The 19,147-nt window shown below is 44.1% G+C and overlaps 1 protein-coding gene across 2 annotated transcripts in view; it reads left to right on the forward strand.

Moving 5' to 3' along the window:
• The window catches only part of PCOLCE2 (procollagen C-endopeptidase enhancer 2), a 636,371-nt gene extending 619,656 nt beyond the window's left edge, over positions 1-16,715 (forward strand). For both annotated transcript variants that reach the window (XM_069618265.1, XM_069618264.1), the window contains exons 8-9: positions 4,688-4,855; positions 16,172-16,715. In XM_069618265.1, coding sequence (XP_069474366.1) covers positions 4,688-4,855; positions 16,172-16,302 — 299 coding nt within the window. In that variant the 3' untranslated portion in view covers positions 16,303-16,715. The remainder of the gene's footprint in view (positions 1-4,687; positions 4,856-16,171) is intronic.
• Positions 16,716-19,147: the final 2,432 nt, after the last annotated feature.

The raw sequence follows: 19,147 nt of genomic DNA on the forward strand, positions 1-19,147 counted from the left end.
GGATTACGATAACAAATACCCTTATTTGGGCCTTATGATGAGTGCAAAAAAGGGATATATAATATATTATAGAAGAAAAGAAGAACAAGGCCCATTGACTGACACAAATGTTCGCCACATTTGCAAATGAGACCGCAGGCTACACAATCGAGGGAGTAATTGCATAATACAAACAGTTCTAATAAATACATCAACTGGTAGTGAGCCCAAGAAATATGTATTGTGTTAAAATGTTCACTTTTTTACTGCTGTTATATATAGAAGGTAAAGAGAAATACATACTACTCACCTGGTGTTATGTACCTATCTTGAGCATGTGGAGACTTGACATCCAGGAGAAGACACAGTATGGCAGGTGAAGCTTCGTCTAGTGCTGAGCAAGCATGCTTTTCTCTTCCGGGTGAACCTCTTGCTGCCCTCCCAACATTGCATTGTCATTGGCTCCCTGCACTGCTTTGGAACGCACAGGGTTGAAAGAACACCACAGTGTGTCTCCACCTGATCCTGGACCTTGACAGCTCCCCAATCAGCTTTACTCTGTTGATTCTTATTGGCCACATTCCATTGAGTTGGTTATGTTTCCTTAAATCTCACCCCACTTTTCAATTCCCCTCTGGGCATCAGCTCTCCTGCAGGACTTCAGCTTAATTTTTGAATGAATATTTTTTATAACTAATAAAAATTCAGTTCTCCAACACCAATGGCAGACTTTCAGGGCTGGCCTTTAACGTGACTTTCCAGATTCCACTTTTGAGAGGTGGAGGTACACCTTCCCTTCTGCAACCCCCCAACATCGTGAGTGTCTCATGAGAACCCATTCAGCACTCTAGGGTTAATCCCATATGGCTCCATTTTACTGTGCATTTCCAGTTCACGTGGTTAGTTTTACTAGCTAGTTCCTTCAACACCTGGGCCCCCTTCTGAAGCAGAATGTGTGGGAGAGCGAGGCGATGCAGAAAATATGGGTTTTCGACTTGCAACTATGGAGCACTTGCTCTTTCTAAGATGGCTGCCTACGCCGGACCCTTTCCATCGAGTCCCTCAGGTAGATGAGGCCCGCAGCGTTCTTCATCAGCAGCTGCATCTATGGAAGCATTTCCAGGATGCTGATTGGAGGATGGCTGACTGAAATTCCACCATTCACTGCAAGCTGGCAGGATTGGCTGGCACCCCCCTTTAAATCCCAATGCCAGTCTGGACTGTCCAGGTGCTACCGGTGTCGTGGTGCCACCTCGCCTCTTGGACTTCCAGTGCATCAGTATCTCCCCGCATTATTTCCTCTCCTGCTTGCTGTTCCGTCTGCTTACTGTCTGTGCGTGCCATAAGGTAATGAGGCCCCTCTCTTTTTATTCCCTGCACCCCCTCACACATTTTTCCCCTCTTCCGCCCATTGCCTCTCTCTGTTGTCTTCCCACCCCCTAATCCCTCTTTACTCCCTTTCACCTCTCTCACTAGTGTTTTTCCAGTTGTTAGTCTCCCTGGGTTGGGGTCCGGCACTCCCTCATGCATTTTCCCCTCTTCTGCCCTTTGCCTCTCTCTGCTGTCTTGCTGCCCCCGAACCTACTTTTCACTCCTCTTCCCTCCTCTCTTCTCCCCTTCTCCTCTCTCTCTTTCTGCTTGTCCCTGGACTACGGTCCTATGCTCCCTGCACCTCTAGACTGGCCCTCAGCCAGTCCTGCCCCCTCTTCGTTCCACTTGCCCTTCTGTGGTACCCGCCGGTTTCCCCTACCTCCACTCTTCTCGTCACAACTTCTACTTTTTTCTTTAACCTCCTTCTTGCGCTTTTCCCCTTTTCTGCCCCTATTAGAATTGACCCTACTCTGTTGTTGCCTACAACCTCTTAGCCTCAATGCTTCTACCTTTTAGCTCCCTTCCACTTAGCCTCTTGCTGTTCTTTCACTCTCAATCCCTCCTCCACGCAGCCTTGACCTCTTCTTGCTACCACCCTACACTCCTCCCTCCTATTTTCGGCTCTCGTCCCTTTACCTTGCTGTGTTCTTCCTACCTCACCATTGTTCTTCATCTGCCATTTGCCCTGTTCTGTTTCTCCTATCTGCACTCTGGACTCCTGTATCCTTGCTCTGTTTTCTATTTCACTTACCTCCAACCACTGATTCTCTCTGGATCCCTACTGTGTTTTGCAGCACCAGACTTACCTGCTAATAATGTTTTGACTCTGGACCCCTGCTGTGTTTTGCACCTGACATACCTGCAAATACTGATTTGACTTTGGAGCCTTGCTGTGTTTTGCACTTCACATATCTGCAAGCACTGATTGACTTTCAAACATTTCAATGTTTCGATTTGATCACCCGCAACCATTGATGGACTTGAATACTTGTGATGTCTTCCTGCTGGCATGCCTGATGTATCCCCTCATGCCACGAGGGAAGGCTTTGCAAGTTCTGTAGCCATTCTTACCTGCTTTTGTAACTGATGTCTGCATACCTGATGTAGCCCCTCATTCTATGGGCTGAGGCTCTTCCAGTCTGTAGTCTCTTACCTGCCTGGCATAATTGCATATCTGGTTCCCCTTTACTGCAATTTACCTACTTTTCCTGCACTTTTAATTGTTTTGCATTTCTTACCTCTCACCCTCCCATCCTGCACTCCTTTCCTCCCCTCTCCCTCCCTTTTTCATGTCTCAGCACTTGCACATTCTAGATCATCTCACAACCTAGTCAGAGCATTTTGTCTGTCTCCTGTTTGCTTCCTCCCCTCTTCCCCCTCCACGTTCCTCACATTCTCCCCCGGTTCTATGTTCATTCATCCCCAGTTTTTTGTTTGCTGCTTTTTTTTGCCAAAAATGTATTTGGGGAGGGGGGGGTCCCCACAATCCCTCCTCCACTATTATGTATTCCCTAGACACCCCCCACCCCATATTTTTAGATGGTTTCTTTTTTCAGCAAAACATTTTTGGGAAAAAATACTGTGAAAAATAAATGGCCGATGAATGAACGTTGTACCCCTCCCCCTCTGCTCTCATACTATAGCACTTGCATGTTCCGAATGTTTCAAGACCTTTTAAGAACGTTTTAGAATTTTGTTTTATACCTTTCTTCCTCACCCCTAACCCCCGCCCCTTGTTTCGATTCACCTAAAAACACAATGTTTGCTGTACAGTGCGCGTTATAAATAACCAATAAATAAACTAAAAATACATAGAATAACAGAATCGACTGTTTTACTCAAATTGGATGCTAGGCATTACATTGCCTGTATACTTCTGTAGTCCACCAGCAGACATTGGCCACTATGAATAGTACTGAAGTATTTGATCCATAACTCGGCTTTTATGAAAATATTCCCAGCTAACATTTTTTCTTTTCAGTCTTTACATTCCACCAGTATACTTCCTCCCATCCCTTCTACGTATACAAATCTATTTTATTTGACCATATGAACCGCTGTGCTTCTATTCTACACTCCCCCTGCTTAGAAATAATTGCTCACATTAAATCAAGCTTAAATGAGAAAATCCCCAAAGTTAAAATACCATTCCCAGGACCTTCTAGTACCCTCTTTAACTGCTTGCATTATCTGCCTATAAAACACCAATGTTTCTGCTTGTACACAACCAGAAAGAAATTTCTGGATGGAAATACTTGAGCCTGAGCTTCTTAACCTCAGGGAAAGCCTCTGTGGAGCATTAATTTAGATCCTTTTTTATCATGACCTTGACATCAGGTTAGGGGCAAACTATATGCAAGGCAGCCTTCACTGCGGTCCCCAAAAGAAGCATCTCTTGGGGAACACAAGCAATTACAGACATGTTTCGGCTATAATGTGCCCCATCAGTGCGCTGCAGCTTGAGTGCTTAGGCAAAGCGAGCTCGGTATCCCGAACTTCGACCCACCTAGGGAGCCAAGCTTAAAAAAGCTTAACGCTGTGCATGGAAATGCATAAACTCCTTATCCAGCAGGGATTACTCTGGGTAACAGTCCAGCCCTTCACATTTGATTTCACCTGTGCTATTATAGAAGGGGAACAACCATATCCAAATTGATCCTCCGCTCAAAAGGAAGGGTCCTGGCTGAACTGCAAAGAAGAGGTGAAAAACGATGGATGGGAATTCTAGATAGGAATTCTAAGCAGATTTATTCAAATGTTTTAATTGTTCGTTTATAACGCGCTTAATATCAGATAGTGGTTTCTGAGCGCTGGATCGGGCTTCAAACCTGTGTTGCGCTGCGTTGTCTTTCTTCTAAGACAAACGCGTTGCCCCAGAGCTATCCCGAAGCAGTTAAAGAGGGTGCTAGAAGGTCCTGGGATTGATATGTTAACTTTGGGGATCTTCTCATTTAAACTTGATTTAATGTGAGCAATTATTCCTGAATGCATGGGGGCTTCTAGAAAATTAGCCCATCTTAACTTGCATTGTTTTCTTTCACGAAATGGTAACCCATACGGTTAAGAAATGACATCCGATCACTGGGGATAGCCTATTTAAGTCCTGGTTTTCCCGTTTTTTTAGTCTATTTTATTCAATTGAATAAGCCCAAGACTACAGCTCTCAGGGGGCATTGGATGAAGAAATGAAAGCCCAGTACTCTGCCATGGTGTCCTCAATGACATGAAGTCAAATGGTGACCTCATTCCAGCAGGATGGTAGGAAGATTGAACGTTCGGTTAAATGCGGTGCCGCAATTGTTCATGTTTCCTGTGCTCTCTTGTATTTCTTCCTTAGTTATCACTGGCACGGTCATCACAACGGTCACCAGAGGAGGCAGCCTGTATGCCACAGTTTCCATCATCAATGTGTACAAAGAAGGCACCTTGGCCATCCAGCAAGCGGGCAAAAACATGAGCGCCAAGATCACCGTGGTCTGCAAGCAGTGTCCTCTCATCAGACGAGGTGAGTGCATTATAAACGCCAACTGTCCTATGGAACCCTATACATCCTGGGCAATGAAAAGATGCACTCGTATGACTCATTTGCCAATGAGTGCACAGTGAAAATGACATAAATCATCTTCGATATCTCCATTTTCTGTATTTGGAAACAATCATTGGATAGCCTGTCAGGCCGGGTTCAGGGTCTTCTTACCAGGGCTATTCTCCATGAGGTTCATCAGCTCCTGGGCTCGCACTTTGCAATCGCACTGCTGTTGTCCTCTCCCCTACTGCCTCCAGGTCGGTGTCCACCAACCTTGCTTCACCAGACACTGTACTGTGCTGCGCCAACAGGTGCCTCGCCTGCAAGGGTATCTACCATTATTCTTGGTATTGCAGGGAAACAGTTGCACTGCCTTTTTCTGTTGTCCCTTCTTTCCCTATCTCTATTACATGGGAGACAGCCCTGTGGCCCCTGTTTCTGTTTTCCTTTTTTCTTTTCATACTCATCGTTGGGTGCATTAAATGCAGCCCCTAGATCTCTCCATGCCCCCAACACCCTAAAGGCCCATCATTACCCTGGCCCCTTTAGCTTCTGTGCACTCCAGCCCATGGTAGGATTGTCTGTGGAATCTTGTTTATGGAAGGGTGACTTTGCCCCGCCACACTATATTTTAATGACCTCGTATTGTCTGCAGAATCTTGTCCATAGAATAGTGACTGTGCGCTGTCACGCTAACTTCTAATAGCACCAGGAGCGGGGTTGCTAACCAATCAGGTTGCTTGGATCGTGATCTACATCCCACAAATCAAGCCCGTGTTCCGAGCATCCTGAAGGCTGCTTCCCTTCCCTGCCATCTTCCCCCAACCCTCCCCTAAGGTCACTGTTTCGTTGTCTCCCATCCTCCTACCTCACTTACCTGATTACTTTGGCAGCAGTGTTGCACCACCACCACTCTAGCTTCCCAGGCCACCATGGTGATGGAAGAGGGGCTCCATATGGAGCCCCGGCTTCCACCTCCATGGCAGCCATCTTAGGTAAGTATTTTGTATTAATGAATGAACCGCTGCAAGCGCGTCCTGTTCATTCATACAAAATACATTGCGCTCAGCACACCGGGTTTCAGAATTGAAAACCTGTGATGCTAATAGCAATAACAGCTGATCTGGCGAGCCAGATCCGGTGTTATTGCTATATTAGCACGTGGGGCAAGGGAGCCAACCTGCTCTCTCACCCTCTCCTCCGGTCACCATTTCCTTCCCTCCCTATCACCCCTTGCCCACTCACCTTATTCCTTTGGTGACAGACCAACCTCCACCACCACTCCAGCCTCCCCAGCCGCCAATGAAATGGAAGGGGGACTCTGTGTGGAGCCGTGCCTTCCAGCTCCACAGCAGCCATCTTAGATAAGTATTTTGGATAAATGTTGCATCCTGTTCATCCATACAATACATTGCTGTCAGCACCCTGCATTTCTGGATTGGAAACCCGGGGTGCTAATAGTAATAACACCTGATCCAGCCTGCCGGATCAGGTGGTAACGGTTCCAGTGGCCATTGTTAAGCCCTTGCACTGTACTTGGGCCAAGTGCCATTACCACTGGATAGCCGGTCAAGTGGCACAGCGAGTAGAGCGCTCGCTTTGACATCAGTGCAGAGCCTGCGAACGCAGGTTCGAATCCCGGCAGCGCCAAACTCAGCGTTTCATCCTTCCGAGCTCGATAAATGAGCACCACACACCGTGGGTAATAATAAGCAGCCCTCAGATACCTGAGGGTTCGTAGCGCTATATAAATGCCAAATTATTATTATTTATTATTATCCTGTCCCACGGATGGGGTGTTGTTGCTTAATTCTAAGCTAGTGAACTTCATATCAGTCTCCCTTTTTAGATTGACATTTTAGGCTAGTAGCTTCTATGATCATTTTTTTCTCATGAGTTCTCAACATAGCTTAATGATGAATTCAGCAGCTAATATTCCCTGGAACAGTGGATTCAGCGAGGGGCCGGAGGCATGATTAGCAACATAGCCCCATAAACAGCCGTAGGCAGCTCAGCTGATGACAGCCCAGTTAATAGGTAATGTTTTGGTTGAATGTACCTTAGACCAGGGCTAGTAAGGAGCACATTTTCTAGTTACTGAGATGTCTAAAAAAAGATGCTCCCAGCCAGGGGAGTAGTTAGTGTTCGTATCTTTTGTTCTGGGTCTTTAAGCCAGCAAAAGAATGCTGGTGGTGAATATGGCAACGGCATTCCTTTTCATCCCCACAGACAAAGGGGTGATCGGAAGGGATATAGTTGGCTGGGGAGGGGAGAGGTGAGGATAAAAAGGGGTCTGCCTTGTAAAATAAAAAAAATAAAAACGTGACTACCGCTGCCAGCATTTTTACCACAAGATTTAATAAACCAGCATGTTCACAGTAATTTGTATTCATTTCTTCTGTGAGCGTCTGGCTTAAATGGGAGCACAGCATCCCTGGCAGTCATGGGTACAAATCCACTTAGTTTAAAAAGGATTCACATGGGCACTTATATGTCCACTGATGTGGTGGCACATAAACCTTAATTTATAAGAACCAGTAATAGTGTTAAAACACATATTGAACGTCTTTTGCAATCTTGTTTTTTTCAGTTGTCCTTTCTTTGAAAGATTAAACCTTTCGTTTCTCCCTCCGACTTCCGGGCCGCCGTCCAAGCTCGAGTTCTTCCCACCTGGACTGGGTAAAATACTGTAATCTTGGGTCTCTCTGCTATTTCTTTGGTCCCTCTGAAAACAGTACTCCACACCGGAGCTCATCTGGTTCCCGGCACTGGGACATTCAAGCATATTAATCCTATTCCTATTTACTTTCATTGTTTCCCTATCCACTCTTCAATATCTGTCCTATTACCCACAAGACAACGGTTCTAGGTCAACCATCTCACCTTGTTGAGAAGATGGCCATTCCGGGGCCTCAAGACATACCAGAAGTGTCAGTCTTCTATTCTTAATATTTCCCGATTTAAGCGCTCCTGTTTTTCTTCTCAGGATTTTTCAGCAGATGGCCCCTGATACTGGAATGCTCTAAATCCTTCTACATGTCTCCTCTCTACCATTTTGGAATTTAGGAAGGCTCTGAAAACCTTTCTTTTCCAGCCCGTATACCCCTAAATACACCCTGCTTTCTACTTCTTTGTTTCAATGTGTTTATAGCTCACAATATGTAGTCTTTTTTTATTTTATTCTTTTTCTGGTTGAATTTGTGTTTGTTGTTTATGCAAAGTCTCATTGCCTTTGGGCAAAGTTGGCTCATAATACATATTTTAAATACAAATAAATTGAATTTTGTGAGGGGCATGTTTCTCTGTGTGCTTTGGTTGACTATTGCTGATTTGATTTCCAGTAATCAGATTTTCCTGCCTGTTTTTCCTCCCTCCTCTTGACACTGGCTGAGGTAGGAGTGCTTGGTGCAGCTTGATCCTCTGTGGGTTAACGTGAACTGGCACCCTCTGCACCCTTTCCCCTGCTTCACCCTTTTCCCTTCCAAAGATCTACATTCATATGAAGGCAGGATATTAAAAGTGATTGCAATCTGGGCCCAAAAAAGTAACCCCGCCCACTACCTGGCAACTTCCAATAAAAGAGGTGGAAGAGGATGGAATTATGTTAAATGCTAGGTAATCGCAGCTCTTTATACAAAGTGCACAAGGAGCTGGGAGGAAAATACAAAAATCCACAGGCGGCCTTCACCCAGTTTTCCCCAATCTTCATTGCAGGACAATTATTTTTAAAGATTAACCTCCTCATCCATGATGTCATCATGACAAGCAAGCACCCATAGGATAGATATATTTCCTATAGGTGCCACGCTCAGGATTGGAGAGTCCCTTATCTACTGGCCAACCCCCTTATAGATACCACATAAACTAACATAATTTTCCTTACATTTCCTAGGCTAGCAGTAAACTGAGATAATGTGGACTCACAGTGGTTGGCAAAGGCTATGCTCAACCTTGCACTCACCAGGTGTGAGATATATCATGTTTGTTATAGTGAAGATAGACGGATCAGTGTGTCACTTATAATTTGCAATTAACTACTAGCTCTTGTTATCTCAATGTCATGTCTGCGAATGCAATGCTACTCTATGAGTGATCTCCTTCCTCTGCCTAGTTCAGCAGGTGTGCTTATCTTAGTTGTCACTTTACCAAATAGCAGTCTCAATTATGTGTTTCCTTGAGACCATGTTTCAACTTGGAATATCTATATTTTATTCAGAATTTAGCTACCGCTGACCGCAAAGCTCATCGGGCTGCATCCATCACCTAGACATCAAAGGCCTTATCTGCCTTACACTGAAGCTCATTACATTTAATTGCCGCACCCTGGCCAGTTTTCAAACAAATTCTATATGCCCTGCCGTGCTTATCTTATATTGTGGCCTTGAAATTCAATTCTCCTGAGCATTGCGCGCTTCTTCCAGGCTTCCTTGAAATGTATATATTTCGTGGCCTATTTGAGTGTTTTGGGGCCTAACTAGATTTGTAAAGCCTGCTTTCCATTTATAATGCATTTAAAAATTAACTTTATTTATTTATTGTTTGCTTGTTAGGCGCTTATACAATAAGAATATATTGTTTCCAAGTGCCGAAAGGGTAGGGAGAGAGGGTGGGAAATACAATTACAACACAATATTACGAGCAGAGCGGGGAAGAGAGGGAGGGATGAACCTATTATGCCTTGCGAGTATTCAGAACGTGCAAGTGCAGAAAGGAGGAAGGAAGAGGGGATACATGCTGGGGAGTCCGAGCTCGAGGGTGAAACATGGACAAAGTTCTAGGAATGATTGAGTGCTACACGGCCCGGGCCGCGGGAGGTAAGTGCGAGTCTCCAGGGCAGAGGGTGTGCAGATGCAAAGTGATGTGGAAGACATGAGCTGGAGAGAATGTGTGTGGGAGGTCAAGGCCCGAAGATACATAAGGGCCAAGGACACCAATACAGCACCTGTGAAATTAGCAGAGGAGAGAAGGAGGGAAGGAGGAGGAAAAAAGGAAAGTCTTAAGGAGCTTCTGGAATTTGAGAAGATCCTGCTCAAGGCGCCGGGAAAGGGGGAGGCTGTTCCAAAGGAGCAAGCCCGCAGAGGAAAGAGAGCGACCCCATGCCCTCGGTTTTTCCTGCTAGCATTTTTAATGCTGTAGTTTACTGGGATTTAAAAGCATTTTCTGCCATGTATGAATTCCCTCTAAGTGTATGTAGCATCTTGCCCCTGTCATTTTTAAATGTTCCCTTTACCACTGTAGTGAGACCCTATCTATTGTATGCTGGAATCCTAGCTCCTCCGTCCTAGCTCCTCCACGTTCTGAATACTCACAAGGCATAGCAGGTTCGTCTTATCCTTTATCCTCCACTGTATATATTGTTTCTAAATCCCATGTTCCCTGCCTGTTGCCATGTGGGAACTTCGAAACACAATATACTGTTGCATAAGCGCCTAACAAATGCACAATAAATAAATAAATAAATGTTAACCTAATTTTAATTCTACACTAGTGACATTTTAACTAACTAATTTTCATGGCAGTTAACCTATGCATTGCCTGTTTAAATGTAAGCTTGTGCATTCTGCTTTCAGTGCTTGCTCGCAGGTGTCATTTTTATATCTCAAGAATGGAGTAAGGCTATGTCAGCTTGCATCTTTTTTCACCTGCTTGGTACTGGAACATACTTGTTTGTTTGTTTATTTGTATTGTGCACCAGACCCGTTGGTATCAGGGCGCATTGCATAGGAAAACTTACAGCTTAGTTACACATCAGAACAATCACATACATATGAGTTGTTAAGGAGAGGAGCAATGTACATCCTGAGGATACAGACAAATCAAGTAGTAGCAGAATAGCATATACAATATATATAAAATGTACAAAGGTCGCCTAAAAAAATAGCTTAGAGGGGTTAATAAATCACGGGCAGGTAATGTAGGCTGCTGGGGTCACTCTGTCTGAATATATTTATAAAGTGGAAGGTCTATTAGTAGTATAATGGCGAAGGCCAGGGCATTACTATGAGAATCTTTGAACCAACTTATGAGGTTCTTACGGAGGTTTAGGTAAGGTTGATCAACACGCAGTGGGGGTGGTAGGGAGTTCCAAAGTTGGACTGCCTTGACTGGGAAGCTATGACCCCCGACTCTGGAGGGATTGAATCTTGTGACTGATAGGCAGTTGGTACTAGATTGTCTGGTGGGTCTTGTGGAGGATTTTCTTGTGAATCTCTCTGTCAGATAGCAGGGTACAGCGTTGTTCAAACATTTATATGTGAGTGAAGCAACTTTTAATTGGATTTTGTCGTATGTTGAAACCCAATTATTTAGTCTTCTGGTCTCGGATATGTGTTGTCTCCTGGCAATTCCGAGTGCCGCTCTAAGGGCATTATTTTGGAGGGATTGGATTTTTTTGATGATTTCCTTATTAGCCCCTATGTAAAGAGCATTACAATAGTCCAGCTTCAAGAGAATAAGCGCTCTGGCCAAGGTAATGCAACTATTATTAGACAGGAAGGGTCTACCTGCTCTGATCAATTTGCAAGTATAAGCTGTGGCAGATGCCATAGCATTGACCTGCTTATTGAAAGAAAGGGTGGAGTCCAGGTAGAAACCCAAGGTTTTCACCTCTTTGGCAACAGTGATAGTGTTATTGTCAATGTTGAAGGCAGACTATTTGGGTCCCAGTTTTTTTAGGGTTGTGGTAGTGCCCCGGATGAGGATCTCAGTCTTATCATCATTCAGGCATAGTCCATGGGTGGCCATGCATGCCTGGATGATGAGATATACACTGTTCACAAAGGCCAAATCCTTGTCATAATCCCCAGTAAGTGGTAGGAGGAGCGGAGTATCATCTGCATAGTTAGTGTAGGTGATACCAAGATGGTCCAGCTCATCAAAAAAGGGGCTTCGTGAAGATGTTCTATAGAGTGGGTGAGACGCATGATCCCTGGGGCACTCCGCAAGTGATAGGGATGGGATCCGCGGCTGCAGTGGGTGAGTCGTCCTGTTACTTTAAAAGGATTGAATCCATGCTATAGCTTCTTTGGAGAAGTGAGCAGCTGTGTCCAGATGGCTGCATAAGACCCCATGGTCCACAAGGTCCAATGCAGCTGGAAGTCCAAAAGGAGAAGTAGGGCCGATTTCCCTTTATCCCTAAACTCATCTATCTGGGCCTTCAAATCCATAAGAGCTGTTTCAGTCCCATGTTGAGGTCGAAAGCCAGACTGGCGTGATCCTAGTAGAATGTTAGATTCCAGATGTTTCTGTATTTGTAAGTAGGCCATCTTGTCTATAATTTTCAGAAGAAAGGGTACTGTTGTGATCGGTCAGTAATTAGTAGGTATGGTTGGGTCTAGGGTCTGTTTTTTAAGTAGGGGGAGCACCCAAGATTCTTTGAGGTTACTTGGGATGGTGCCCGAAGAGGAGGAGTTGATGAGTTTAGTGATAAAAGGGGCCAGGTTTTAGGCAGCATCCTTTATAAGTTGGGTAGGGCATTGATCACCCTGACAGTTTGAAGGTTTGGGCGATAGTATCGTTTTCTCAGTCTCAATGATGGAAACTTTAGAGAACTTGAAACGTGGGGAGACATATGTTGTTTGTGGAGGGTAACGGGAGGTTTTGGGAGGTGTAGTGGGTGTTAGCGACACTTTTTTCTTGGCAATTTTAGCTTGTAAAGTTGTGACTTTGCTGGCTAAAGCTTGCTTATGTTGGAGCACCAAGGTTTATCTTTTACGCAGTTGTCTAGCACTGGGATGGGAGCTTCTAATTCTTTCAAGATAACAAATAGTTCCTTCATACTTGATTTGGCTTGTGCTATTCTGGAGTTATAGGTTTCACGTTTAGCCAAGAGTATTTCACTCTTGTAGAGAGCTGTTATAGTGCTGAGGTTGGTTTTATTTTCATCGGAGGGTAGTAGTCTCACATTGTCTTTTTTTATTCTTAATGTTTTCAGGTGAGGTGTGTACCAAGAATTGAGGTGGGCTTTGGCCTTGCTTTGTCTCATTTTGAGTGGCGCGATTGAGTCAAGAGACGAGGACATAATCTTGTTCTACTCTGTGACTAGTGCATCGGGCACTAAATTATCTGGGAGCGAGGCGAGTGTAGGGAGAATGACAGAGAGCAGGATGTCAGAGGTAATATTCTTTTTATTCCTTGTCGGTATGGGCAGAGCTGGCATGGTAGGGAAGGCAGTGGGTCTTTTGGTTGCTATGGAGACAGCCACAAGGTAGTGGTCTGTCCAGATCTGTGGTGAGAGGGATGAGATGGAAGTGTTGCAGTTACAATCCACCACCCAGTCGAGTGTTCTCCCTTTGTTGTGAGTGGGGTGAAGCACGCTCTGGGTAAGGCTGAGTTCAGTTAAAATAGATGCATGTGTGTCTTTAAGTTCATTGAAGCCCAAGATCATATCTCCTAGTTGAAGGACTTGGGAGGATTTTTTTAGGTTGTTGGACAAAATGGTAGAGATATCCTCCTCAAAGGTTCCAATGGGACCTGGAGGTCTGTATAAAAAGGTGGATAGTAAGAGTCTGGGAGTTGTTAATGAATAGCTTAGCTGTGAGATTTTCACATGATTTAATGTCAAGGGGTGGGGCTAATCTGATTGATAGATTAGATTTGACAATAAGGGCTATACCCATGCAACAATTATGCCAAATATGTATTGCTCCTCATTGGTGTACTAACATTGTGATAGTGGAACATTACTATGTATCTGATATTATTCATGTTCTTTGCTCTGAAATTGTGCTGATTATCGATGGCCCCCCATAACCCCCTCCGTTGTAATGCCAGATTAATGATGCATGTAAACAATATGGTTTTCCTGCAAGCAATGAACCTCCATTTATTGTATTGCTTGCAATATCGTTTCCTGTGAAATAGGCTGTCCTATGCATGATTCATTTGTTTATTATTCAATCATTGAAACCACACCAAGGGCATGATCTTTTAGACACAGTGAACCTCTTAAAGAGCAAGCAAAGGGGAATAATTGAAAATGACCAGGGGATCCCCAACTGGCCTCCACTAGATTGGGGGTGCCTCTTTGTTCACACCACAACAAATCTCCAGAGACAGACAAATAATGTCATCAAAGTACATTCCAGAACATTCAGGGTGTGTTCCCTGGCAATAATTCAAGACTCCTGATGGTTCTTTTTTCTTCAAAGAAGAGTGAACTCTGAACCGTCACCTCACATGTTCCTTGACGGTGTCCCATACTTTACTAAGGTTATTTGTATCACTGCAATGGTTATGCAACCAATAAAGATGGGTGTTGATGATGTCTCTGTGTAGCGCCACATCTCCCAAGTCTGTCCTGTAGGTGCTACGTTCAATGATGTTCCTCAAACTGATTTGGTTGAAATTTTGAACTTAAGAATTCCAGAGAACTGGAGGCAATATAATTCATGTGTGTGTGAACATGGTGACACTGCTACTGCTTAGTACCATGTGAAAGACCCCCTTAGAACATGAACAAGATTCTATTAATTGTAGTCACAATTATTTTAGATATTTTGTTAAGAATGTATCATAGCTCATGAATGATCATAGAATAGAAGTTATTTTCAACTGGCGAAAAATAACTTGTGTATAATATTTTGAAAACACATCCAAAAAGAGTGAATTAGAGCAGGTACAGGAACGGTGGTGGATTTCAATGCATGTCAAGTGACACTGCCCAAAATAATGCTCGTACTTTACATTTGACTATATGGACAATTAGCACACTTTGAACTCATAGCATGCAATCAGAGGGCAGGGAAAGCTGTTTGAAACCAACAGTGGATGTTCCCTTCTCTGCACGTTGGCGGTCAAGTTTACTTCCTGCACCACTATACATTGGCTGGCACGTCTTCCTCAATGCTTGGCCATGGTTACTTTGCCTCTGCTGCACCTTTGTTGCGTGCACCGCCTCTCTGCCATACCCCCTAGTAAGTCCTGTTCCTACCCCACTTCTTCTCCATTCCACTTCCGTTTAGTCTGGCTGTGCCATGGACATCTTTCCCCACTCCACATGCAGACTTCTCACTGTTGCTGAAGCAGCAGAAGGTGGGGTAAATACTGTCAACCAGGGCCCTCTCCTTCCAGTTCAGCAGCGGCAGAGAAAAGGGAACTGCTGCCCCAGCGTGTCCAGTCAAAGGGTTGAATTCAAAAGGATCGAATACAATACATTCGACTCAAAAGGACCGAGAAAAAAAAAAACGAATGCCTTTTTTTTAAATGCCTTTTTTTTGGCCTTGTTATAGGTTACATTTGTGGTTTTTGCCCAAAAAACAGGGGTTTGTGGGGGGGACACCCCCCAAAAAAAAAGTGCATTTGATTTTTTTTTCCAGTCCTTTTTATTCGAAACAATTGTATTTTGAAGCTTTGTATTCGATCCTTTCACCCTAAACCCTGCCCCAGTATGACCTTTTCTGTGGGGGCTGCATGCACTTCGCTAGCAAGCCACGTTTATTTTTATTGTATTAAGTTTTCCTTCGCACTGGCCCTCACCGCATACCACACACAAAATGGGTGCTAATGGCCTTAATTACCTGATGCAGGTGGCTTTCATCGCTCATAATGCCTCTACTCCCTTGGCGAAGGCCTAAGCGCTGCACTAGTGGGTAATTACTGGGCAGTAAATTCTGCCACCACAGCAGTTCACACCTCCAAAGTGCAGACATCACGGATGGCCCCTGAAGTCCTGTTGGGCAGGAACTCAAATCATGTCTGAATTAATGAAACACCCAATGCTAAGTGCTATATGTTTTTATTGTGCATAAAGGGAAAGCAATTCTCAGCAATCCAAGGACAATTTTCCCTCAATGATCCTCGATTGGAAAAACTCTCCATCCAATCACTCGTCTCTACACTAATAGGGGGAGCTACATCACTGATAAACAAGAGTGGATGGCGATCAGGACCCAACAGCCATTCACTGAAGTTTACTGCTAACACCACTCACTGAGGTTTATTGCTAACACCACTCACTGAAGTTTACTGCTAACACCACTCACTGAGGTTTACTGATAACATTCGCTGATGACGTATAGTAGAAAATATCATAGGTTTGCAGAAATTTGCAGACTATAAATGGCAACTGGGTGGACAAATGTTTTGGCTTCTCTTGGGCAGTTGTGAATGAGTCCGCCATTGATTCAGCAGGAAACAATTGAACAGTATTGATTTATTGATTATATGTTATTTCTGCCTCACTCTCCCTCTCTTACATTGCACCCCTCCGAGTACAGATATACATTGATATAAATGTTTTCATCTTACTTAAAACGTTAATGCGTGTTACGTAATGATGCACGTTTCTTTCCACAGGTTTGAATTATGTTATAATGGGCCAAGTAGAGGAAGATGGAAGGGCAAAGATTTTGCCAAACAGTTTTGTCCTAAGTTTCAAGGCCAAGAACCAGAAGATCCTGAACGTCTTGAAGAACAAACGATGTTAGAATGCGAGCCCTGTCCAATACCGTGTCTGTGTACCCGATCACAGCCAATTCATCAAGTGCACAAATACACCGCAACAGCTATGAGGATCAGCTGTTTCCTACTACATTACTGGATACACTCAATCAGACTTCGAGGAAGACCAGAAAGTCACCCTCCTTACCACAAGACACGATCCTTTAAGCTGAACTGAATGACATTTTGACTACTTGCAAGCTGTTAATTTATATTTTCCTCCAAAAATATAGATTTATAGAAATAGGCCATGTGCTGGTGTAATATATGAAAAGTTTCAAGTGCAATATTTATAATAAGATTTTTATTCGTTGAAGCATTTTTCCCCAGTTGAGTTAATTTTTATATTGTTCTATTTCCATTTATTATCTGCCTAATAAAATATTTTTGAGACTTCTTACACTGGTTGTTGTATAGTGTTGTATGGGAAAGATATATTTTACTGGAAAGAAGTAATTAAGAATTTCTGGGTTCAGGATGGCGAGTATATGTGAGTTGTGTCCTTCCGTCAAGCAAAAATGTAATGGGGAATAACATTGCATTGCAGCATGTGTGCTCTTATAAGGGCAAACGAGGCAAAGTTTTTTTCTCGAACATGTATTCTGTGGCAAAACCGATTGAAGTAACGTTAATTAATTGGTGAAAACAAAACACAAAATACCAGTAAAATCATTTGTAAGCAGAACAATGGAAGATCAACAACCATATTGGTGATTCAACCTCAATACATCCTCACAAACTGATATTTATTAAATGTGGCATTTACTCGACTGTGGTTCTCCCATCATAGGAGTAGGCCTTGAATTAGCTGCCAGTGGTTCATGTAAAACGAAACGTTAACACTGTTGGATATATGTGATATTTTTGACAATATTTGTCTTTTTCTAGTCGAATTTGACTCGAAGTGACGGTTGCCAACATGCAACCGCACCTTGCACACCCTGCCTCGATGTTTAACCAGTTCTGCTTCCCTGCTCCTCGCTCTCCCCGACGACACCCAAGGCTTGATTCCTCAGGGGTCTTCTGAAGGGGCCTGAGAAAGTAGGTCGCATTTGTATTTGATATTTTTTATTTAAAGAGCACTTACGGAATTCCTTCAGGACAAAATCATGCGCTACCAGGCCTCAAGGAGTCTCAGATCTCTCACAGCATATCGCCTATTGTCCCACTTCACAGCTCCTCAAGGCTGGGCGGATCCTCGTTCTCCGTCCAAGTGTCGACTATCTGGAACTCCCTACCCCTACACATTCGCAATACTGAAAATCACCTGAAATTCCCTAAAAACCTGGCTTTTCCCAACATTCTACTGAACCCCTCCCCCTCTCTAAACTACATTGCTGAACCCAACATTCCTATACACCAACTACAGCACAGATGCTGGCAGCGTTCACAGCGGCTCACTGTGGCAAACTATCGCCCCCATGCACAACAACACTCCTACCTGATAAATACTGCAGGGAAGCCAGCAGCATTTGCTGAGGCACACTGCAATAAACCTTACTCCTCATACTATTACAGCACAGATAACGGCAGCGTTTGCATCGGCTGACCTTGACAAACTATCGCCCCATGGATAACAACACTCCTACCCGATAAATGCACCAGGGAAGCCATTTGCTGAGGAACTGCGCAATAAACTTCAACCGCCGACGCTGCTCAGACTTTTGCTCCAGAGAGACCACAAACAATGAGACCATGCCGTCCACATTGGACAAAGAAAAAAAAAGGCTGCAGCCAAACTACATTCAAGCATATGGTACATATACCTTCCACCACCTCTGTGGACACAGGCCGCAAGATCGGCCAAACATCCATGCACCATAGAATGCAGCTATGGCTATGCCAATGCGGTCTAGCAGCGCACATAGCAATCCACACTGAAACCCCTGACGTACCTCAAACGCCTCTGCCACTAGCATACATCGACTACCAACAAAAAGAACATTCGGTATAGCTGGGCACACATCGAATCTTCAACAATAGCACTCTATACTAAACTACCAACAGCGCACACCCAAGTGCCTGACCTTTGGGCTGCTTAGTGGAGCCTAGCCAGCCAGCTAAGTTCTAAACCAGCAAAAATGCACACAAGCATCTCTTAATCTAAACTCTTAGAACCTCCACCACATTGACTGCGGTCAGCGAGGGCATTCCAGTCACAAAGCGCATTGAGGCCATACAAATGGGGAAAGACCGCTATATAAATAACTGAATACAACACAATACAATAAAATACTGCATCCCAAAATAGAGATTTGTTTTTCTTTCACCCTATTTCACTACATTACATACGGGGTAAAAATACATTTATGGGTAGACTTTATGGGCATTCTACATAGTCTGGGACTGGGCAGGCTAACTGGATTGCTTGGTGGTCCAAATCAATGCATTATGTGAGACAACGGTTTGGTTCTGCTTTTGGGCCCACTGAAAGATGGGGTCCCAGTAACTCAATTTTGTTACAAAGCTCATATTTCCAAGGACTCTAATTCTCATTAAATTTCAAACCTCGGTGAACGTCCCTACTTAACCAGCAGCCCTTTTTCTTCACATAAATCGAAATAACTCAGGCTTAACCCAGAAGTTCTCAACAGCAAACCATAGTATAATCTCCCAACTAACCAGCTAGACACAGGACACGTCACGATCACACCCCAATATTGCAAAGAACCCTTTGATATACATTTTCTCTATGAAATATGGCGGTCATGCCAATTACAGGAGGGCAGACATGGCCTTTAACAGCCCAACAGCCCGCCAGGCCGAGCTAAGGCAGGCCGGAGTGAAGTGAAGAGTTCAGCTCAGGTTGTGGGCTGTTAAAGGCCATGTCTT

This window comes from Ambystoma mexicanum, chromosome 10 (genome assembly GCF_040938575.1).
Source record: "Ambystoma mexicanum isolate Mex_15411 chromosome 10, UKY_AmexF1_1, whole genome shotgun sequence".
Lineage (NCBI taxonomy): Eukaryota > Metazoa > Chordata > Amphibia > Caudata > Ambystomatidae > Ambystoma > Ambystoma mexicanum.